Below are 24,561 nucleotides of genomic sequence, written 5' to 3' on the forward strand. Positions count from 1 at the left end.
ATGTCCGCTAGAGGCATTATCGAAGGCAACAGTAGTAATAGTGCAAGCAAGTGTGCATCATGCAGGCATCAAAGAAGACGTTGCCCCAATGATTGTATTTTCCGTCCATACTTCCCATTAAGGAAACACGAAGAATTTGAATCTGCTAGAAGGGTTTTTGGGGTAAGCAACATGGAAAGGATGTTAAGAAGCCTTGAAGTTCAAGACAGAGCAAAGGCGGTTGAGTCCATGATATGGGAAGCATCATGTTGGAGCAAAGACAGCATTAATGGGCCTCTTGGGTGTCTGAAGAGACTAATTGATTCAGAAAGACAGGCAAAACAGGAGAATCAGCTGCTGCGAAAACAGTTGTACAACTTAAATCAGTCTGGAAGGAGTACACTTACAGAGGAGAAACAGCAAAACCAAACAAACGAACCAATGTTAAACATGGAAGGATCAGCGAATGATAAGGTTTATGCTATACCTAACAGTGGCATTGCCACAAATTATTATTTTGATAGCGAAGAAGGCATGGAATTGCACTCGCAGGGGAACAGCTATACACGGTGTGGTTCGGTTAATCCTTAAGAGATACAGGGAGGAAGATTTTTACACACAATACTTCAATCTAGTCCTTTTCCAAACTATGAGATCAATGGAATTACTCATGTAAGAAATATTGGCAATCATGGTAATGTGGCCCAAGCACCTTCTACCCCCAGCCCAACTGTACAGATGCAACAAAGAAGAAATCAAGAAAGCCGGCATCAAGCAGCTAATCCTTCTTTTCCAATTAATCCTCAAGAGATTGATCAAGGAAGAACTATAGTGTCATTGTCGCAAGTAAATCCTTTCCCATACCTATACGGGAACGAAACTTATGTAGGGTATATTGGCCTGGATGATCATATTGGCCAAATACCTTCTGTTCACAGCCCAATTAATGTACAAGCACATCAAATAAGAAACCAGCTTGATGAAGTTAGCAGTCAAGCAGCTTTCTTTGATACCCCACTGGCTAATCATCATCAAGAGAGTCTCCCATCAGCTTATAATCATCAATGGAGAGGTTTCCATGTACATGGCCAAGCAGTGGTTAACCCTACTATTGTTCATGCACAACAAATGTTAGGCCAGGGAGTGGATTCTCATAGATCAGCGAATGTTGCACCAGAACCAAGTAGGGTCAGAGGGACAAATGTTCTTCAGGCACCTTATCATGTTGATAATCAAAATAATGTAAAATGAACTTCGAGATCAGGCTTCTTAATTAGAGGATATTTTTAATTTTCAACAACTACAAAGCCCAACCCAAAGCACTAAGGTACATAAAACAATGACCTTTTTTCCATATTTAATTGCTTATAAAATATTCTACACGATTTTTTGATATAGTCCTATAAATTAGTGTGTGTGTGTTAAGAACATTACAAGCAAGCTTCGAAATTCTTTTACTTTGCATCTCCGAGCAGTTTCTGTCAATCTAAAAACAAATACTAGTAGAAATTTTATTCTTTAGCTTATCAAAAAGAACAAAAAATCGTTTGCTTTCTTTTGCATGGTTTATCACATGCTGCTCTTCTTCACATGGATATATATATATGATTTTGTTTTATGTATTTGTTTATTTAATTAATAAGTGTGCGTTTCTAATGTCGGTACTTGTGTGATTTATATGTTTAGTGTTACAAATATGCACAAAATGCATATCGAAAATCTAATTTAAAAACGATAATGAGAGCATACAAATTATAATTTCTGAATATATGAGGTTTTTTTTTTTTTTTAACTTTTCCTTTTGAAAAAAACACTTCCCTCAACACGCATAATTGTGTACATACAGACTAGACTTGGCCAATCTACGCCGCGGTTCCGTATGTATTATGCTGTGAGTCCATATTTTTTTCTGAAAAATACATTGTCTAGTGATGCAAGTGTCTTTCAAAAAAATAATAAAAATTAACAACTCCTGTTATAGTTTTGACTAGTTGTAATAAGTTGATTTTATTTTTATTAAAAATAAAATAATAAATGACAAGAATTAACCAAAAAAAACAAAAAAAAAACTGTGATAACTTCATAAAAAAAAACTTGATAAATATATAATTGGATAAAAAATTTAAAAAAAAAACAGTTAAAGTAAACTTAATGTAGCTTAATATACATTTAGTTTGTGTAATAAGATGCGAGCAACCTTGGATTAGCCCACAAGATTCATGGGCCATATCATGACATCAAAATTGCTTAATAGCAAAGAAATTGAAGTAAACCATAAAGCTAATTTTTCAAAAGAAAAATAATGTCGAACAATGAAATTAAAAAAAAATAAGCTAAATATTTTTTAACTCGCATTAACCTTTCAAACTCATGACCTGAATCATTAGGTTGGAAGCACTATACATGAAAAAACTGTGAAACACAATCCCCAGCAAATTAAATGTTGAATGATAAAATTAAAAAAAAAATCAGTTATAAAAAAGAATCCAAAAAATATCAATTAGAAAAATGAGGATAAAAATAAATAATTTTTTATTGAAGGGTGAAATAAAAAAAATATATAATATAATGAGGATTAAATTGAAAAAAATGGATTGAGTGATGAAGTTGAAAACCAATAAAAATTGCATAAAAGGATTATGAAAAAAAATCTTAAATCAAAAGAATGAGAGCCAAAGTGGAAAAAACAACATATTAAAAATGAGGATTGAATGATGAAATTAAAAAAAATCAAAACTTTACAAAAAAGCCAGAAAAAAATTAAAAACCACAAGAATAGGGACCAAATTCGAAGGCAAAATAAATTAAGGGGCAGCTCTGAAAGTTTAGAGAATCAGACATGAAAACCAAGAAAGAGAAAAAAAATTAAAAAAATAACTTTCAGCACCAAACTGAAAGTTTATTCAAAAAAAATGTCATCCAGACATGGAGGGCCACTAAGAAGATCTAGATGCTACCTCGAAAGCCACCATTTGGTTGTTGGGTGATGTTGCACCTACAGTCAAAAACCACAATAATTTTTCATGTACTGACACATGCAATGCACATTAGCTTTTTTTTAATATTTATTAATTTTTAAAATATAAATATGCCCCTGCCCCACCTAAAAAATAAAAAATATTAAAAGTATGAGAGGATTCATTGACCAAAGCTATTTTTATTCTAATAATTTAATTATGCACTTGAGGTTGAAATGGTAAAAATACCCCAATATGCGAGGTTTATTTTTTTTTATTATTATTATTGTTCAAAGAATCATATAAGGACTGAACTAGCCCATTAGTTTTATGCCATAAGAGGGATAAATTGCCAAATTTGTATGCCATAAGAGGTAAAATTATAATCTTATTGTCACAACCAGTAGTAAATCTAAATCTATAGCCACTAGTAAAAAATAATTGTTTTAACCCCTTTCCTTCTAGTTTATTTATGATTGTTATATGCATGTCTACTTGGCTATATAAGCTAGATAATATTAGTAGCGTAAGAGGTCAAAAGAACTGTCGTTAGATGATATAATGTAATAAATGAAATATTGTCTACAGAGAGATATGTGCAGTTTTCCATGTGAAAATAGAGAGAAAAATGAAAATATTCTAAATGTTAAACAAATAAAGAGTAAGTATATATTGAGAATAAAATTTAAAAGAGAAATCTATACAATTTTTTATATATTTTTTTCAATGTTTAAAATATAAAAGAAGTGGTTTGTTTATATTTTAAAAAATAAAAACAATAAAGGACACCAAAAAAAACCTAAGTATCATGAAAAATTAAGAGACTAAACTCAAAAATCATGAAATCTAAGAGATTTTAATAAATATTTAATATATATAATTTATAACACTAAGTTGCTTTTTTAAGTAATTTGGGATGAATTCGACATCATTGTCATTTTTGTCTGTTGTTGTATTTTTAGTTTTTAAAACAGAAAATATAAAATAATAGTAGTAATTAACTTATAGTGAGCAGAGGAGCTAACAATGAGGGAGAATAAAAAAACACGATCGAAGGAAAAACTCTTGCAGTAGCTCCAGTGTTTTATCAATTCAACAAATTAACTCTTTTAAAAAAGATTTTATTAAAAAAAATTTCGTATTTAGAAAATTATGTAGATTCTGTACAATTATAATAAATTCCATTAATTTAAAAGATAAATACCATCTCAAAATCTTCAAACAATCTATGAAATAAAAATAATCAAGCTTTTTCAAGAAAAAAAAATGAAAACGTTTCCTTGAAAAAAGAAATATTTTAAAAAACTAATTGCAAAAATTTTAGTAAATAAAAAAATCGAAGACACTTAATCATAAAAATTTTAAATAATGTTTAATAAAAAATTATTTTTTATAATATTCTTGAAATTAAATCTACTTTTTTTCAAAATAAATTTTAAAAAAATATTGCAAAATACTCACCATTAAAATATTTGAGAATGCCTAAGAATGTTTTTTCAAAAGTATCATATAATCAATGACTAAGAAATATTTTTTTTTAATATTATCAAATATAACAGTTTTATCTGATATTGTTTTATAATTTCTTAAACATATTAAAAAATTTAAATAACTAAGTATTTTTTAAAATTTTATCTGATCATTTCAAATTTTTTTCATTCCATAATATTTTATTTCTTCATCATTTTACAAGTTTTAATTATTGAGTATTATTAGAATTGTTTTTTTTAATGTTTTTTATTCCATAAAGAATATATTAATATATATAGAATTAGCTACATTTTTTCAAATATAGGACAAATTTTAATCAAAATCAATTTATCAAATTGATACAAATGCATGGGTGATTTTGAGGTTTTTCCCAATGTCAAACGCGCCCTTGACATGCAATTATAAGGTTGGGAATTTCATTTCGGAGCATCAAACAAATTGGGTTTAGCCTATAGAATACAACAATACAGACCCAAAGAGAGTCCATAACAAGTTAAATCCGCATGTGGCGTATTAAAATTCCGAGTCCTGAAAACTAATAGAATCCCTGCGTCCTTTATTTATTTATTTATTTATTTTCTATCCACATAACCAACATTTTTGCCCCATGAGTAGACCATTCAACCTTGCTGTCGGTAGTTAATTAGGCAATAAAGGAATTAGTGTTAGTGGTTCGTAACCAGTCATCGGGTTTGAATGGAAAATCTTGAAAATTAATTTAAAATTGGGCTTTTAATGATCTAATGGAAGATTAAGATCATACACAATTAATCACATGCCAAAGTCAATAGTTTGAAAATAAAATCAACTGGGGGATTGATGGATTTGCCTTTCTGTGGTCGTATGTAGGTCCAAAACGTAATTGGAAAATGAAGAGCCCGACGGGCGCGACCATGCCTCAAAAACCAAACAACAATTAGTTCTCTCACTTGCAATGTTAGCTCCTAACCTTCATTTGTTGTAGAATTCTTGGATCACTTCGAAATGAAAAGGAGATTATGGTTAGTGTTTCCTTCTCCCTGAACCCAATGAGTTAGCATACTCCCTTCAATATGTGTGTGTGTGTCTATAGTGAATGTTGTTATTATTATTTATCTCTCATAATTTCTTCTACTTTTTGTTTTTCTTTTCTTTTCTTTTCTTTTCTTTTCTTTTTGTTTGGATGATCATGGTGGTCTGGGTGGTTAGGTTAGGTTTTTTGCATCTATTTAGAATGTTATATATGAGAAGGGATCGAGTTGAACCTCCCAAAATAATTAATTTGTTTTCTTTTGAAGATTATAGGGCTTTTTTGAAAATTTTATTTTTAAAAAATATTTATTTATTCATTAAAGATTTTCGAGATTTTCTTCTGAAAAAATAATTTTTTTGTATTTATTAAACATTTCCAAAAACATTTAATTGATAGTCATCTTACTTAACAAGTTTGATCTCATTGGATAAATCTTGCAAACATAATATAAAAGTTGACAATATTTTTATTCTTTTTTACAGAGTTTTATTTGCCAAATCGACGGAAACACAAGGGCTAGTTTGAAGGGTGTTTCCAAAACTCAATCGAACGTGTGAAAAACGAACACCCGCCGACGAGGCTTCAATACATGCCATTAAAAGCCTTAGTGGGATCAAAACGTGCTGTGGGGTAGCAAGCAAGAGGCAAGGGATCGAGTTGAACCTCCCAAAATCAGCCTCCACTAAAGATGGATTACCCCTCAAAATTCACCCAAAGGAGGATGGGTGAATTGGTGAGTGAAGGCTGGATAGGAATACAAATAATGTTAGCTTTTAAAATATTGAATTCTTTTCCAATTTATTTTGTTTTTCGTTTTGTGAAATAAGAAAAAGAAAAGAATTGCAGGTGAGATGAGAAGAATTAAGTAGGAATTAAACAAGGTATTTCTGGAATGAAAGCTACTTAACGAAGGATGGTTAATAACTTGATGCTAGTCATGGGGTCGTCCGATTATTTTTCATACTACAAGTACCAATTAACCAACTTAAATTAAGTACAGGGACTAAGTTATCATTAACTTTTAATAATTTCCATCTTCCCTTTGTCTCTTGTTTTGGCATTTTATTGTATTGTAGACATAAACAGTAAAATACCAAGGCTTTTTTCGCTTTAATCCTCAAAATTTTTAAGAATTTTTTTTTTCAATTTTATTTTCCAACATTGAGTTTATTAGTTGCTGCAATTCATAATTTATCTTGATTTATTTTTTATAAAAATATCTTAATCTCATAACTCGGGTCGCTAGTTTTGCTAGTTAGCGTGTTGACTCGGGTTATTTTTTTGTCATCTTTTAAATTATTACTTTTCTTAACTTCAACCTTCAACATTGGGTTGATTGGAAATTGTGTTTCATAATTATTATTTTATTTGTTTTTTATGGGATTATTATGGTCTCATGACTTGGATCGCGAGTTTTGTGAGTTAACCAGGTTAACTCAGGGTTTTTCGTCCTTTTTATTTGAATATGTGTGTTTTTTTTTTAATTTCATCCTTTAACATTTGGTTGGTTGAAATTGGAATTTATAATTTTTTTTTTACTTGCTTTCTATGGAGTTATTTCAGTATCCTGACCCAGGTTTGGCAAGTGAACCTCAGTTGGCTCGAGTTATTTTTTGTCTTTTTAATTTTTTTCAATTTTATTCTTCAACATTAAGTGGATTGGAAATTATGTTTCACAATTTGTTTCGGTTTATATTTTATGAGGTTATCTCGGTCTTATGACCTGAATCATATTTTTTGTTGTACTTAGGTTGACTCAGGTGATTTTTCGTGTTATTTTTTTAATTCATTTATTTTTAATTTTATTCTTTAATATTGAATTGATTAAGAATTAAGTTTCATAATTTATTTTGATTTGTTTTATATGAAGTTATCCTAATTTCATGATTTAGGTTTGATAGGTTAACCCGAGTTGGTTCAGCTTATTTTTTTAGTTAAATATGTTTTCATTTCCATCCTTCAACATTAGATTGATTGAAAATTAAGATTAATAATTTTTATTTATTTATTTTTTATAAGGTTATCAAGATCTCATGACTTTAAAAATAGATTTGGCAAGTTAATCAAAATTAATATAAATTGATCTAATATATTATGATTTTAATATTTTAAAATATAATTTATTTTGAATTTTTTTAATTAAATTATTTTTTTTAATCGATCATTCAATTTTTTTTTCAGTTCATTTAACCTACTCATACAAAAACCAATTTTTATATTGTTTTAAAAATATTTATCGGAAAACACACTAACAACATTATTTTTTTTAATGGTCAAAGAAATATTAATCAGACCTAAAGCAAAATATAGGCAATGATGGACTTGTACCTACTGGTGGATAGAATCGTAGTTACGTCATACGCTTCTTTTATTCTAACCACGTGAACGTGTTTGGTCTTCGATTAAAGCCCCCTTTTCTTTCGTCAAATAATTGTCTTCTGTTTCTTCCATGAATTATCTTTATTTATTTTTTATTTATTTTTTTTTTCTTGTCTTAAAATCCATGTGAGACTGTGAGTCATCCAAGGGACCCGGCAACCATAGTATTTACGATTGCGATGAGCTCATAAGGATTGTCAAAGTCAACATCTAGAAGGGTCCCTCGTGTCACTTTCACTGGTCATCCTGATGATGTCACCGATGATGCAACCACTGGAATCTAAGATTAAAATAGGCGATTACGATTTACAAGCCAGCTAAGAGGACCATCATTCATGAAATAGTTTCTTTTTAGCTTTTAGCACAGTAAAAAAAAACAATTAGTAAAATATTACACTTCAAAAAATATTTTTTAAAAAAATAATATAATCTGATAAGTCACAAGTCTCGTACGGACTTGTGAGTCTCATCCTAAGCATGCGACTCCAAAAAAATTAAAACCTCAGCCTCGTTTCTTTTCCTTTTCTTTTCATATTTCTATTCATATTTTTCATCGTACATTGTGACCGACCGTGCTCCATTATTATCTCGCTCTCCTTCCACAGCGAAACGCCCATCTATAAACCATGACACACACACACACACACACACACACACCCAAAAAAAGACCAACTCTGCACTTGAGATTGTGACCTAATGGTTATAGTAGGGACTTATTTTGTTCTTCAGCATCCAGGTTCGACTCTTTACATGCACATTTATTATTTTTGTGGTTCTTACTTGTTTACTGAGTCTGCAGGGTGTTCAGTGGATTCAGGAATTAATCATGGTGCATGTATATTAACCCGAACACCCCGGGTTATATAAAAAAAAAAACCAGACTCTCTCTCCTCTCACAAACATCTCTCTATTGAATTTTGGTGGTCATGGCCACCACCCATATTCAACATTGACATATATTGCACATTTTTTATTTATCAATTTCAACGGTCGGATTGAAAATTATAATTGTTATTGTAAAACTTGATAATTATATATTTTACGTTATAATTCAAATCTGATTGTTTTTTCATTACCCGGATTGTATCACTGATACATGAGCATTATAGGCTTGTTTTTTACTTGGACAAGTTAAGGTGGTGTAAGCCTGTCCACAAGCACTTTAGACCCATATATGAATGATTTAAGCTCGTTCATGAACTAAGATTGTTTTAAGATGTAATTAGATTAAGAATTATGAATTTAGTTTAAATTTTTAAAATATATTATGTTAACTACTGTTTAATTATACATTGTAAATTGTTATATGGAATGAATTGTGATGTGTATTGATTTTTTTTAATTGTATTGGGAAGATGGATTGAGGCTTGTGTTTATGAATTGTGATGCATATGTTGTGTTTTTTATTTTTTATAGTAAGGAGTTGAGAGTTTAGAAAAAATTACCCTCGTCATGTTTTTTAGAGAGTTGGATGTCTCGCATGCGACTTACAAGTTATAGATAAAACTTAAAACCCACCAAACTATATTATTTTTAAAAATATTTTTTGAATTGTGATATTTTATTAAATTTCTTTACTTTAATAATGTCTAAAAAATTCATTAAACATGTTGTTACAATTCATGTATAGATATTATAATTATATATTATATTATAAAAACAAGTAAAATAAATTGAAGATTTACTATGCTGCCACTTTTGACATAGAGAGAATTGCATATTCATGTCACTGTCCATGAGTTTTTTATAACCTTTACTTTTTTTATATCATTAAACTTTTCTCTTTTTGTTATTTGTCCTCGTATACTATATTGAAACATTTTTATATATTGGAGTTTCTTTAGATTTACATTTTCACACATTATGAAAAAATTATTTCTAATTAAGTTGCATAAACATCATTAGTACAACATAAAGTTATAGGGTTTAGTTTAAACAAATAAATAAAAATGATCATAATTAATATCATTGAAAAAAATATCCTTTTGTACTGTTTTACTGTTGAAGAGGTACGCATGTCTTTCTACACTTTGGTCCCTAATGTTTGAAAACTTTCATTTCAATCATAAACTTCATTTCTTTTATATTTAGATCTTTGGAAATTATGAGATGAAAAGGAAAGTTATTGGGAAGAGAGAGGAAAGAAAAAGATCTTGCTCGGTCATATTTCAAAAATTAAAAAGAAAAACATTATTTACGTGTTTGAGTCTTAATGAATAGTATCAATGAGTTTGTCTTGATGAATGAAGTTCAATAAAGGGGGTTTGAGTCTATAATAATTCAAGAAAAAGTAGATTAGAGTTTGAAAACTTTGGTTTGTTTTAATTTTTAATTTATAGACTAACTAAAGTTTTCCCTTGAAAATTGGGTTATTTAGGTTGTAAAATTTTGTTAAAAATGATCAATGAAAATTTTTTTATCACTAATTTTGTTGCTATCCAACAATTTTCAGGTAGCGTTTTAAATAAAATTATGCTAATTTTTAGATAGCGTCATAAATAAGTTTTATGCTAATTGATGATATTTATGTGATTTTCATGATTTAAGGATATTTATGGTTTGTTATTGGAAATTTTCTATTTATCCCTTTATATTAATTTGTATTCCATTCTAAATTATGGCATGATTGATGGAGAGAAAATGGAGAAATTCTAATCCAAAAATAAATAAAAAATAATTTAGTGGTTTTGAAAATCATTATTAGTGAGGCTGATGACGCATCGAATAAGGTAGATGTACTAGGCTAGTCAACTAGGCCCGATAATTCTTGGTTCTGATATTTTTTTTAAAAAAATGTTTTTATTAATTTTTTAAATTAACTCATAAAACTTAAAAATAAAGTAAAAATAATAATTCTTTCGAGATGATATTAGTGAACTATAAAGTCTTAGGAGTGAATTTTATTGAGCTATTATTGAACATTGAGAAAAAAAAAACTCCAATGATTTCCAATATATTTGAATTAATTATTAAAAGAATTAATTTAGTTTGTGACATATATATGATCAAAAGTTTTATTAAAAATTCATGCAGCTGTATAACTGTGGAGGTTAAGAAAACAAACTGTGTTTACTTTAAATTTGGAATAAAATGGTCAACAATTTGGGTTCTGAAGGGATAAGATAATTCAAAACTTTAAAATTTTACTAATTACTGAAAATAAATTTGAGATTTCACTCTCAAATTCCAGCAAAATGTTAAGGGTTTCCTCCATTAATTTTGATTTGGACTTGAAATAATCATGCAATGATCCAAGACTCGTACATATATGACTTTGTGTGGAGAAGGCATAAAAAACAAGGAAACAATAGCATATCCAGTGTATAATAAAACAAGTGCTCCGATGAATACGTAAATATATATATCATCATGATGCAAAAATAGAAATATAGGCACTTGAGGGCCTAACTGCTGTGGTTAACCGTGTGACTTGTTCCGTCCCTGTTCCGGGTTCGACCCTCTATGTGCACGCCTGTCACCCCCGCGGTGCCTAACCTGCTCCAGGGCTTGCAGGATGTCCAGTGGGCTGTGGGGAATAGTCGTGATGCGCGCAAGCTGACCCGAACACCCAACGTGAATAAAAAAAAAAAGAAATATAGGCCATAATATTAAATTAGGCATCTATTGCACCAGCCATGACAGACATTTGGTTAATAATTGATAAAGGTGTCAATGACACAAATCTATGATCCTAGTGTTGGAAAATTTAAATTATTTAAATAACATGGTTAGTTGATATATTATTTTTCTTATAATTAGGTAGATTGAGGGGGGAAATGATATTTTTATAAGTAATAAATATTGATAAAACAACTAGCTGACACCTGTGTGGCACATGACTACACGTGGGTGTTGGCGTGCGATGTTTATTGATGCTTAAATGGTGGTTTTTAGGACTGATATATGTGTTTGGACAGCTCGTGCGACGTTTAATTTCATTCTTCTTTAAGTTTTTTATATATCAAATTTGTATTTATTTTTTTAATTTTAATTTAATTTATTTTTAATTTTTTTAATTGAATTTATTTTTCAATTTCATCATTCATCATTTTATTTCATTTTATTTTTATGTTAAATTTAGTCCTTATTCTTTTTATTTCTATTTGTTTTACTTTGGAAAAATTTTGATTTAAATATTTTTTTTAAATATAATCCTTTAGATTTATTTTTTTTTTCTTTTCAATTTCAGCTCTCAACATTTGAATTGTAAGGACGTGGTTTAACTTAAAAAAATTTCAAGATAACATTTTTTTAAATATTAAAATGACAACATATTAGATCAATTCAAGTCGACTCACTAATAAAAAAAATAAACTTATTAAATCCACATTGATCATGAATCCAAGTAGATTTAATAATTTTTTTAAATCAATTTTTATTTAATTACATGATAAAAAATAAGCGATAGTAGTTAAACAGCCAAATTAAATTTACAAATTGATTACAATGGATTGTAAAAAATACTTGCTAATATTACAACAAATATTTCTATTGTTTTATTCAAGAACAAAGTGAAAATGACATGAAATTTGATAAAAAAAAATATCAATTATCTTAATATTTTTTGAAAACAATATATTTTATATTTTATATTTTATATTCATTAATTTTTAAGAAATTAATTTTATTTATTTGAAGAAAAATTAAAAAAAATAGGCCAAGCGCAAGGGCTTGCTAACCCAGGCCAGCACTTGGGTTTTTTTTTCTTCTTAAACAAGACATATGACATGTCGTAAACAGAGGAGAGTGATATTTCATCTGTAGAGTTAGACAATGTCTTATCTGCAAACCTAATTTTTGATCTCTAGAGAGTACTGGAAAATCTAGTTGGTATTTGTTTTTGTTCAAAAACTTAATTTTAATTTATTTTTATCTAAAAACACCTAGAGAAAACCCTTATGAACTTAAAAAAACTAATTCATTAACTTGAAAAAAAAAACAAATACAAAATGGATTAAAAACATAAAACTAGTTTGGAAAAAAAAACCTCTCTCTAAAATATTTTAATAACATTTTTTCATTAAGAGAAAGATATTGATACCAAACTTGACTATTATTTTCAATAAAATTCAAGCAATCAATTTTTCTCTCATCATCCGTGTTTCTATGATTCTCTCTTTTTCTTTCAAACTCTCACAAAGAAATGTAAATAAAATTATATTATGTGCTTGAAAGGAAATTTGAAAAATCTAAAGGAAATCTTAACTTAAAAGGTGCTGACAATTTTTATTAAAAAAAGCTCATATTTTTTTTCTTTAATTTTGACTTTATTCTTTTTTTTTTCAAATAATAAAATTAGATTCGTTTCCATAAAATTTAATGAACTTTTAGGCAATAATGTTGTACAAAGTCAATAATGACGTGCTACAATCGTATGTCACGACAAAAAGACGACGTGAACACCATCCATTGGTACTCAACTATTCATGTGCCTTTTCACCTTGTAAAATAACAGGAGAAAGATACCTTCCAGGGGCAAATTCATCTATGCCACGTGCCTACAAGTTGAAGGTATGTTCGGTATGCAAGGTAAATTATCTATTTTTAAGTATATTAAAATATATATATTTTTAATTTTCAATATCAGTACATTAAAAATATAAAAAACATTAAAAATAAATATTAATTTAATAATTTTTCAACCAAATGTACTATTAAAACACTGTAAAAACCTATCCAAGTACTGTTCGGGTGGTTCCGTGAACTTTCCTGAATAATAAAAGTTCGGAAGACCCCACGCAACCTGTCGAAGTTTAAATACAAGTCTAGACCCGTTTTACACTCTTCAAGCTTCTTCCCGAAACCCCAAAATCCCACGAAATCAACTGCAGCCAAATCCCCTTCCGAGCAATAAGCAAACCATGGTATTAAGCTCCCAGAGCCATGAGCTCCCCTTTAATGAGAATGACTCACAAGACATGGTCATATATCAGATGATCAACGAGGCCAGTGCCCCGAATAATATACTTCCGAGAAGCCAAATCAACACTTCAGGCATGCTCCAACCAGCGAGGACAGTCATAGCAAAGAAGCATTACCGGGGCGTGAGGCGTCGGCCATGGGGGAAATATGCTGCAGAAATTCGTGACTCCAAAAGACACGGAGCTCGTATATGGCTAGGCACATTCGAAACGGCGGAGGCGGCTGCCCTGGCTTATGATAGGGCTGCTTTTAACATGCGTGGCTCTAAGGCCCTCCTTAATTTTCCAGCTGAAGTGGTGGCTGCTATATCAACTCAAAACTGTCAGCCAATTTTTAGCTCAACAAGGACGTCAAGTAAAAACGCTATGGATTCATGCGGTAGCTCTAGCACAATAACTATTGCAACATCACAATCTGAATCAGAGAGCAGCACAAGTGGGGAGTCACGCCGTCAGGGGTCGGATATCCTCGAGAATTGATTTCTCGCTTTTGCTTAATTTTGTTGAGATAGCGAGGGAAATCTCTACCTGGAACGTTTTGAATCGTTCTTTTTTCTTTCTTTATTTTTTGTCTTGTTTTTTTTCTTCTTTTTATCGTTTTTTGGGTTTTGTATATAAGAAGATGTCAGTTTGTATGGTTTTAGAGTGCATCAAATGCACAAATATAATTGCATCTTTAGAGTGTTATTTCGTAATAAGAGAAGTGCCAGAAAGGCCAAAGAGCAACGAAGAGTTATAGGGAACTAATTATTATAATTAACTCAACCTGTCCTAAGATTTAAAGCTGTGATTAAAAATTGAAGTTCATACGCAGTGTCTAAAAATCCTAAAATCGGAAAACCACTTGCCTGTCTTACTGTGGTTCAAACGTTAATTAATGTGGATGACCTGCCGAAAATTAATGTCATTGCATCCAAGAATTATTAATTAATATCATTTGTGTTTAGCAAGTACAATATAAAATCCCTCTAGGAAACATTTATCAAAATAATATTTTTAACATTAGTATATTAAAATATCTAAAAACATAAAAAAAATAATCTTTTTTTTAAAAATTTTTACAAAAATATTTTCCAATCACAAAAACAAACAGTAACTTCATCTATCTATTCTCCCTCACATAACTGTGCAGGACTTTGATAAATAAAATCACCGAAACAAATTATGGAATTGATATTGGATTTGTCAAAAAACATGCATTTCTTATGTAATTGGGATATATATGAGATGTGGTGACTGAGGTGGGCACATGATTTGGTGGCGTAAATGGAGGTGCTGAGGGCGGTCCAAGAGACCAGCTTTGGTGGCAAAAGTCTTGTTGGTGCAAGAATTTATTTGTTTTTTTCCCTTTCTTTTATCATTTTCATACAGGGCCATGCCATTGACTGGTTCAATTCAATATTCCAATATCACGTGCATGTTATTTATATAGTATATTGGGACATTGAACTTTTAAGGTTTTGAATAGTCATGTGATCGTGGAATATTACCTTCACGCCATATATATATAAAACATCCCAATTTCTTAAATTCCATGCTTGCAAAGATATTAGGTTCACGTCAAAATGGTTCAAGAATTGGTCGGCTAATTTGTAGTGATCAAATTTGACCAAAATTGCTGTAATCAATTATCGAAATCGAATTTGAATCTTCCTTCAATCCTATTTCCCACCTGCCCTTCAATTTAGATCAAAGATCAGAATCAAGACGTCCCTATCAGCGAATGAGTATTTCATTTTGTTTCCCTTATTTGACTTCTTTTGGCCTGTAAGCCTTCCAGCTGCCACCCGCACCAATATAAGCATTGAAGAGGTCAAGTGTAATTAATGGGGCTATGTATAATATTTGTTTTTTGTCTCTACAATTTCCATGGCATTATACTTTAGTTCCCGAGCTTTAAGAACCAATCCTCCAGTCCTTAAAGTTTACCTCGAGGGATGGATTGACGAGTAGTTTTTAGAGCACTAGGAGCTAACATTTTGACATGGGACGCTAGCTAGAGAGTTTAGGGAGCAGATCGATGGACGAAAGTTCGAGAAGACAACTTCGAAGGGCAAACATAAACTGTTGCTTTATCGGTAACTTTTGATCCAAAGTATCTAGTCTGTGAAAATCTTACCCATTTAAAAAGCTGATTCAGAGGCCTAAAGTGTCGCAATGGCTATAAAGCCGTCATAGGCCTTATCGAAGTTAGGATCCATTTCGAAGTTCTACTTCCAGACCTTTTAGTGATCCAAACCTCCAGATCTAGACCATGCTGCTCTTAATTAGAAATTATAGCTTGCATCTAAATATCCTTTTTTATTTTAGTATCAATACCAAAATTTATGCTATTTTTATTTCATGTTAGGCCCTTGGTCTTCGGGAACAAATTTTATATCTCCGAATTTTCAAACCTGCAAGTTTTCTTCAACAATTTTAACTATTTTTTTTAGGGTTTTGAGGGCAATATACCCTGTTCTATTTTTATATGTCGTGTCACATCCGATTTCACTCAAAATCAATTCTCCAAGAAAGTGTACAAAAGTTTTTATCTTGAATTTGACAGAGGAGGCCTTCAGCTTAATTTGTTTTTGGTGTGCATCTCTACAACTTCTAGGTCTCTATAAATTCAAAACTTGCTGGGCCTCTTTTCCTCATCGACAAAATGGAATATTCCTTGCTTCATATACATCCATTAGTCATTTCTTTTATCTTATTCAATCTTTTCATAATCCTCAAATATGGTATATAGAGCATCACGTTGTTGCAACTAGTTTTTTACCCTCATTTTCCCAAGCCTTTTCAAAAAATAAAATAAACTAACAGAAATAATAAATATAGAATTTTCAAAAATAAATATATCTTTTTAGTGTAATTCCGTCGATCTAGAATGATTTCATAATATATGATGCCTTCATGTATTTTATTTTTAATGATAAATTTTTAGAAAAGAGAAAATAAAGGACTAAAATTTAAAAAAGCAATAATAATAATAAAAATAATAAAAATGAAATGAAACGGAAAGATTGGTGAGTAAAATAAAAAAATTAAAAAAAAAGAGGGAATAAAATGACCTTAAATTTATAACCCTCTCCCCAAGTAACTGAAAATAAGATATAAGAAAGGAGAGGATAAAAACAAATATAAATAAAAACAAAGGAATATATATATATATATATATATATATATATATATATATATATATATATATATATATAAAGAGAAAAGAAAGAAAGAAAAACCAATATCATTCTCTCGAAAAAGAAATGACTAGTTCAAAATAGAAAAAACTAAAAAGAAAAAAACAGAGGAAAAATCACAATAATTATCTCTCCTTTCACCTTGCCAAAGTCCGGCAGCCATGATTCTCTCTTTGTTTTCTAGTCAATCTTACTGACCGCCATATCCTCCAACCAAAACAAAGCACACTAATCCGAAACATCTACAAATCAAATGTACTTTCCCTTCTCTCATCAAGCGACCACCACCTCACTAATCATGCACTGTTCATCCTTTTCATTGCCATTTTCCAAACCCTCACGCTGTTAAAACATGTTAAAACACTCAACACAACCCAAATCATTGTCCTCTCTCTAACCGAGCCAGTTCAACCCACCCTTGAACCTTTCTTGAACCGACCTCCACCTGAATGATCACACCACCAAGTCATTGTGCAACACCAAGCAGACCTGAACCACATCACCAACGATAGTAGTAAAAACCTAACACATAAAAAAACTTGTTTGAAATGGAAGTAGAAAAAGGGCTTAAACCACTCGTATTAGGAAAAGTGTGAATCACTGTTAGTGGTAGCCAGTGGAAAGGGATTGAAAGCTTAAATTTCTAGCATTTGTTTGCAGGTTTGGTGCCCGCGTATGAAGTACATTCACCGCCATCCCACATGCGGCAAACATGCCAGCGCGTCCAGCACATGTGCCACCACTATGTACCAGTTCCTGTTCCAGCAGTGTTCCAGGTAAAACAGCTTTCCCTCCTGTGACTCATTTTTATCTTTTCTTAGTTTACTCTTATCCATTTCCAAGCCCAAAGTTTATCGAAATGTCCCATGCCACACACATTATAGGAAGATTAAAAAAGATAAATCGTATGACTAATGAACCTATAAGCAACAAACTGTTCATTTGTGCATCAAGCTCCTTCCTCAGGTATAGGGCATTATAAATGGTATCAAAGCCATCCCTAGTTTACTGTGGCAACTAATGCTACATCTTTGTGCAGAGTGGGAAGACACCACTTGAACCCATAGGAGCCGCCTCTAGAATCCTAAAGTGTTCAAGGCTCGATCATGGACTATGATATATTGTAGTGCGAAAGGGACATGACAAACTTAAGAAGGTAGAATGTCATGTCCTATATGTCACCTCTAAAGATTATTGGGAGATTGAGTAGATAAAAGGTATGGTTACACATGTTCAACAAGGAATATTTTTTTTGGGTAGGGAGGATAAGAGGCCTTTTTAGTGCTACACTTGCAAACCTCTCCCTGAGTTCGGGTGCATTATAAATGATATTAAAGCTGAGCCTAGCCATGTGTGGGAACCATGTCCTTTACGGAACAAAATTCTCTACCTTTGTACAGGATGAGAGCTACTTCTTGAGTTACCGGAAGGAGCCACCTCTAAATATTCCTACACTTTCTGGGGCTCAATCCAAGACCATGGTTGTGGTTTAACGGGGACATTAATTACACACTTAAGAGGGAAAGAATGTGATGCCACATATCCCATATCTAAGAATTATGACGAGATTGAATAGAACAAAAGAAATAGCTATGTTATACATCTATAAAGAGGAAAACAAACTGTCCAGGTAGTCACTCCCCAGGTCCTGAAATCCTACCACGTCGAAATCATCCACAGACAATTCTTCTACGCAAGCCATTCTCTGAAGTCCAGGTTGTTCCATAATTATCAAATCATTGTTCACTTCCCAATCTCTTGATACCCTTCTTCTAGGGATCACTGAAACTTTGTCACCGCTTCCCAGAATTGTGCAAGACGTGTCACACTCTTGTGAAGTTGTGGTAGATGAAACACTGTAGTCATTTTTGGAGCAGTCAATGCCCATTGCCTTGGCTACTGTTTCAAGTGGGAAGTTGAGGTATGTCTTGGGGCCTCTAATTCTCAAAGCAGCCTTATCATAAGCCAAAGCTGCTTCCTCAGCTGTTTTAAAAGTTCCAAGCCAAACTCGAGCTCCTTTTCTCGAAGAGTCCCTTATCTCTGCTGCATACTTGCCCCAAGGCCGCCTCCTTACTCCCCGGTAGTGTCTGGTAGTCACTTTCTCTGTTTTCACAGTATTCTCTTTGGAGCTTAAGCTGCTGGGGCCTTTGTTTTCTGCTCTATCATTGGAAGTAAGTTCTTTATAGTTAATTTCAGGAATGATTCCATCAAGAAGTCCCTCCCAGGACTCAGTACCCATCGATATCCATCTGCCTAGACCTGGTAGCCTTTCTAGAACCTCCATTGACCCATCTCTACTATCAAGACTAGGAAATTCCTGCGATGATTTAAACTCTTCTTGTTCGTCATTGCTTGTTACTCTGTCTCCTCTATGTTCTCCAATGTAGCTTGCCCAAACATTCTCTAGAATTCCTTCAGATATTGCACGATGATCACTTTGTATAGCCATGTTGTCATTTACATAACAAACAAAAGCTAGCTAATTTAACACAAACAAAAGAAAGGGAGGATGATTGGAAAATGTTAAGAAATTTATAAAAGGACACGCGTGATCTGTTAATTAACAGCTAACCTAACCTAATCCCACTACATTGATGGGATTCTAATCCAATGGGAAACTTGTGCTTTAATCCACTGAACAGCTAAAGTTTTGGAGGATAATAGAATTTGATCATCAAGAAAGAGGTGGATTTGTGTATTTTAAGGCTTCTCTGTTGACTTGTGTGCATGCATGTTCTAATCATTTGCTAGGATTTATCTGTGTACGCCCTGTGTGCTCTACATATATATTTTATTGGAAAGCCTTCCAGTAGTTCATGATCTGCTGAGACGGAATTAAAGGATTTGAAAGCTGGCAGGAGAATCTGCTGAGTTTTATATTGCTCTTGCTTCGCTGTATCTTATATATAGAATACAAGGAACAAAAACAATTAAATAAGGAAATTTGTAAATAAAAATAAAATATAGGGACAATAATAAATTGTTTTGAAAATTATAGTGACTTATAAAGAGAAACTTTGTCAAGGCCTCCATCACTTTACTTAAATTTTTGGGAAAAAAAAGTGTAATAAATCATCTCATTACATTACACATTTGATTACATTACATTAAAAGTTGCCAAACATAAAAATTTGTCTTAGATCTAAAAATTGTTGAAACACCTATACTGGCCATTTCTTATCCCCAGATGCGGACTGAATCATTTCTTACATTACATTACACATTTGTTTTAGTTCAAGCATTATTTGGAGATAGTTGCTATATTATTACACCAACTTTGCACCTCTTTTTAATAGAGTGTATGAAATGTTTTTTTTAGTACATCGATTCTTTCAAAATTTTCAATCAAACATGTTTGTCCTTGTATTAATTTTTCTATTATCTAATGACGTTTTATTTCCCCTTAAAATGCTCCAACTTTCATTTTATTTCATTCAAATACTTTAAAAAATCATGTTCCCGTTGAGATTCCTAGTTTGAAGGTCCTTTCCAGGCATTGCTTTTCGTCTCAAATCTTACCACTCGGAGGCCACAAGAAAGCATTCTTTATCTCTTGATTATTTACCAGCACTATTGAATACGCAAAGAAGTAACTCCATGAGCCAGATGCTAGCTAGCTTTTTAATTATTGAGCTGAAGGCTTCTGTATAGAAAGCGTTCTGCTGCAAACTTTTCGAACTGTTATAAAGGTTCTGTATAGAAAGGTTCCTCCAAACTAATTGTGAGAGGAACCTGCATATCATGTGGTTGCAACAGTAAGGATCTTGAATACAGTGATGGTCAAATAGCCTAAGCTATTAGGTTATGGGGCCATCCTTATTTAGAAACACTGAAGCTTTTTTTTTTTTTTTAATCTTTAATTCAGAGTAAATATTAAAGTTTTATGTGCTGGTCTGGTCATTGGCTTTGAAAAACAGACCTCCATCTATAAATTACACTACAGGACCAACAGTTTCAGAATTTTGGTGATCATTTCTTGGTTGGTGATCAAGAATGTCACCTTGATTAAAATAGAGATAGAGCAATAGCTGGGCATAAAAGAAAGAAAGAAAAATAGAATCACACGCTTGGAACATCAACATTCGAACCCAGAAGGAAGGTATGTACATGCTTGTAACAGAAGCATCAGTAGATTTTACACGGATTCAATGCATTTGAGTGAGAAGACATATAATATTATTATTAACTGCAATGTCAAAGGGGCACGTCAGAATCATCAGCCGCCCGGCCCGGGAATATTTTAGTGCCTTGAATGCTTAATCAATTTATCAACTCTTTTGCTTCTTTCGTACGTACCGAAATGATCTCGTTGCACATTAGTTTTTTTATATATTATCTAAGTTGAGTTCTTTTTTAAATTATTTTTTATTTAAAAATATATTAAAATAATATTTTTTATTGGATTTCATTTTTAGTATGTGCCTTAATTTAGGATCTTGTTTTTTCCTTTTCACTCCGAGGTTGTACAAGTATTTTTTTTTTCATGAGGGAAGATAAGAATAAAAATAAGGAATATGAATTAATTAAAAAAATAAAGTGAAAATGAAAATAAAAATAAAAAGTGGTCAAGAAAATTACACATAGTTTTTTCTCACAAGAGAAGATAAGAATAAAACAAGGAATATGAATTAGTTTATTTTTTTAAAATGATATATTTTTATTTATTTATTATTTTTATCATTATGACCCCTCAATCATGAGACTACCATCACCATGATGGTTAAAATATTATTTTATTAATAAAAATATTATTATTATTGTTGTTGTACATATTCCACCATCATTTCCCCACCACCAGCTGTAATGTTGACATAACTTCTAAAATATATTAACATTATTATTATAATATTATCACTATCTCATAATCTACTTCTCCTTCTCGAATACCTTCACTAGTATTACAACAATTATTTTTATTATTTGTATTGCCATCAATATTTTTGTGATTATTTTTTAATCTTTAATCACAATTTTATTTTAACCTGATAACACTTTCCTACTTACATTTAAAAATTTACTTCGATTAAAAGATAAAAATACCCCTGTATATTCACAACCTATATCTCAAAAATATAATTCTTTTTTTTTTCTCTCTTCAATTAAAATCTCATCTCCCCCCCTCTCTCTCAAAATCTATCAAAATTTACATAAAATCTCCACGTTATAATTAAATTTATCGTCAATTTCGTACTAGAAATAGGAAATAAAAATCAAACACTATAATTATCTATTAGCGTACAAATCCGTGTTTTATTAAACACAATCACAACAAAATGAACCCTTCAATAAATAAATAAAACCATAAATAATTAACAAATTTCTATATAAAAAAAGGGAGCCTAGAAAAGAAAAAGTAAATCCCTCATAAATATGCTATAAATAAAATTAGGCGTTGTGGTTTTGTGTGCACATCTGGTTGGTGGCGAGGAGATGGACTAGTTTGGGTTGGTGGAGGTTTGGATAGCGGCTAGCTATTGATGGCTGAAGAATGGTGGTTATTGTGAAGGGTTACTAATGGTTTGAGTTTGTTGATTTTGCTGTTATGGTGGTGGAAACGAAGGCATAGCTATATGCTATCCTAGATTTGATGGTTGGGTTGTGTTAGTCTCAGTTTTGTCACCGCTTAGATGGTGGTTTTGATGGTGGAGAAAATGGCTAGGTTTGGTGGTGGAGAAGAAGATGCGGCTGAGCTGGTTCTAATGGTACTCTTATGACACCTTTTATACTCACTTGACATTCTCTGTTGAATCATAGATTGAAAATATATGTATAAAAGAAATATATATGGGATTAATATATTGTTAGATTATATCCTATTCTATTGTGTTTTTTATTTTCTGAGTTAATTTGGATTTGTTTTTCTATTTTCTTCTTCCACTTATAAAGGCACTTTGGGTAAATATTCTTGCAATTAAAACTAATTTCATTCTTTATGAAATTCTATTTAATTTGAAAGAAAATATTACTTAAACCTTAGGAGGTTTACATTAATTTTTCTAAATTTTATTTTGATTCTTTATTATTATTCCAAAAATAGGATTAGAATTAAAATGTCATTCCGATTCCTCTACTTTCATTTTGAACCTTTTATGCTTGCAATAAGTTCAGCTTCATCACCATGGGCTTGTAGTAAGTTCAGCTTCACCATGGACGCCATGCTGTGCCTTATTCGTCCAACATTTATATTTTCATAATACATTCTTCTTCGCGGAGAAATCATCTCTTTAGCAAAACAAAATCTCCTTCATTATAAGGATTCTTTGTGAGTTGGACTAAAATTAATAAAAAAAAAACTAAGAAACTGTGAAGTAACCGACTCTAAAAATAAAAAATTAAATGGGACAACCATCTAGGTGGTGGCTTAGTGATAAAAGTTTAGGATTAAGAGGTTTGCTCTCTTTGTGGTCTCAGGTTCGAGTCCTGTGATTGCTCATATGATGACCACTAGAGGTTTACATGGTCATTAACTTCAGGATCCGTAGGATTAGTCGAGGTGCACGCAAGCTGGCCCGGACACCCACATTAAACTAAAAAACTAAAAAAATAAATCAAATGGGGCACATTGAATTAGACTAACCTCGACTTAAAATTAGATGAGATGACCATCGATCCTTATCTTGAAATTAAAATTAATTTACCAACTTCATAGGTCAAATAAAAAATTAGGTTAAATTAGAGGTGACCAATCTTATAAAGTAAAATCGAAGAAAACCAATCTCAATTTAAAATTAAAACCAAGTCAAATATAAAATCACCAACCTTATAAAGTCAAATCAAAGGCACCAACTAACTTCATTGTGGAATTTTGAAATTATAAAAGAATTGTTTAGGATTCAAATTTGTTTTTTTTTTAGAAAACTTGTTGGATTTTTTGAGAGTCAAAAGTAAAAAACAACATTTGTAAGAGTCTTTTGAGAAGGGAGATATCTTTATGCACAAGTTTTTCAAGAATATTCAAGTGCGTGCGGAGGATTTTGCAAGAGTGGTGCAACAATAATATACAATAGAAATTAAATTAGATTGCGAGTCCGATGCTCACTTGATAGAAATATAGATATTTCTTTCGAGGTTTAACTTCCCTATTGACAATTAAAATCTACGTGCTACTTTCATCTTAATTTCTTCACACCACTAAGCTCACTAGCCTGCCCAAGTTTGCTTGGGTACAATATTCGCCCAGATGTCTGTGTGTAAAATAACAAATCTAAAAATAATGTCTTTTAAATAAATTTATCTATTTTTTATTTTTATTTAATTTTTGTGTGCAAGAAATCTTGAAAATATAAAAAATACAAAAAGGGGTGTAGCTGGGGTTGCAATTGGACCAATATTTGAATACCATCAATAAAAATAAAGTTTGAAAATTTTTAAAGAGAAATGGGATTGATTCGGTTTTATTTGACTAAATTAAGAGAAATTAAGGTTCAAGGATGAGTATGGAATAATTAGCCTAATTATAATATTAATTAAGGGCTTGATTGAAAGAAAAATTTAAAATTTGAAATTTATTTAAAAATGAAGAATTGGAAGACCAAGGATCAAAATAAGTAAAGCTTAGATTTTATTTCGGTCAAGGGCTGAATTGAAAGAAATTAGGAAAAAAGATGGAAATTGACCAAAAATAAGAAATTGAAAGACCA

General features: G+C 31.1%; 3 protein-coding genes across 3 annotated transcripts; 2 read left to right on the forward strand and 1 right to left on the reverse strand.

Moving 5' to 3' along the window:
• LOC133703673 (LOB domain-containing protein 27-like) lies at positions 1 to 1,230 on the forward strand. The gene is made up of 2 exons (XM_062128281.1): positions 1 to 548; positions 657 to 1,230. Exons 1-2 carry the CDS (start codon positions 1 to 3, stop codon positions 1,228 to 1,230), a joined length of 1,122 nt encoding a protein of 373 aa, XP_061984265.1.
• A 12,344-nt stretch (positions 1,231 to 13,574) lies between these two features.
• LOC133703923 (pathogenesis-related genes transcriptional activator PTI5-like) lies at positions 13,575 to 14,426 on the forward strand. The gene has a single exon (XM_062128670.1). It carries the CDS (start codon positions 13,680 to 13,682, stop codon positions 14,217 to 14,219), a length of 540 nt encoding a protein of 179 aa, XP_061984654.1. The 5' UTR covers positions 13,575 to 13,679; the 3' UTR covers positions 14,220 to 14,426.
• Positions 14,427 to 18,273: 3,847 nt separating this feature from the next.
• On the reverse strand, positions 18,274 to 20,124 carry LOC133703674 (ethylene-response factor C3-like). The gene is made up of 2 exons (XM_062128282.1): positions 20,089 to 20,124; positions 18,274 to 19,400 (listed from the first exon to the last, which is right to left on the reverse strand). Exons 1-2 carry the CDS (start codon positions 20,122 to 20,124, stop codon positions 18,525 to 18,527), a joined length of 912 nt encoding a protein of 303 aa, XP_061984266.1. The 3' UTR covers positions 18,274 to 18,524.
• Positions 20,125 to 24,561: the final 4,437 nt, after the last annotated feature.

The sequence above is a fragment of the Populus nigra genome, chromosome 9 (assembly GCF_951802175.1).
Source record: "Populus nigra chromosome 9, ddPopNigr1.1, whole genome shotgun sequence".
NCBI classification, from domain to species: Eukaryota; Viridiplantae; Streptophyta; class Magnoliopsida; order Malpighiales; family Salicaceae; genus Populus; species Populus nigra.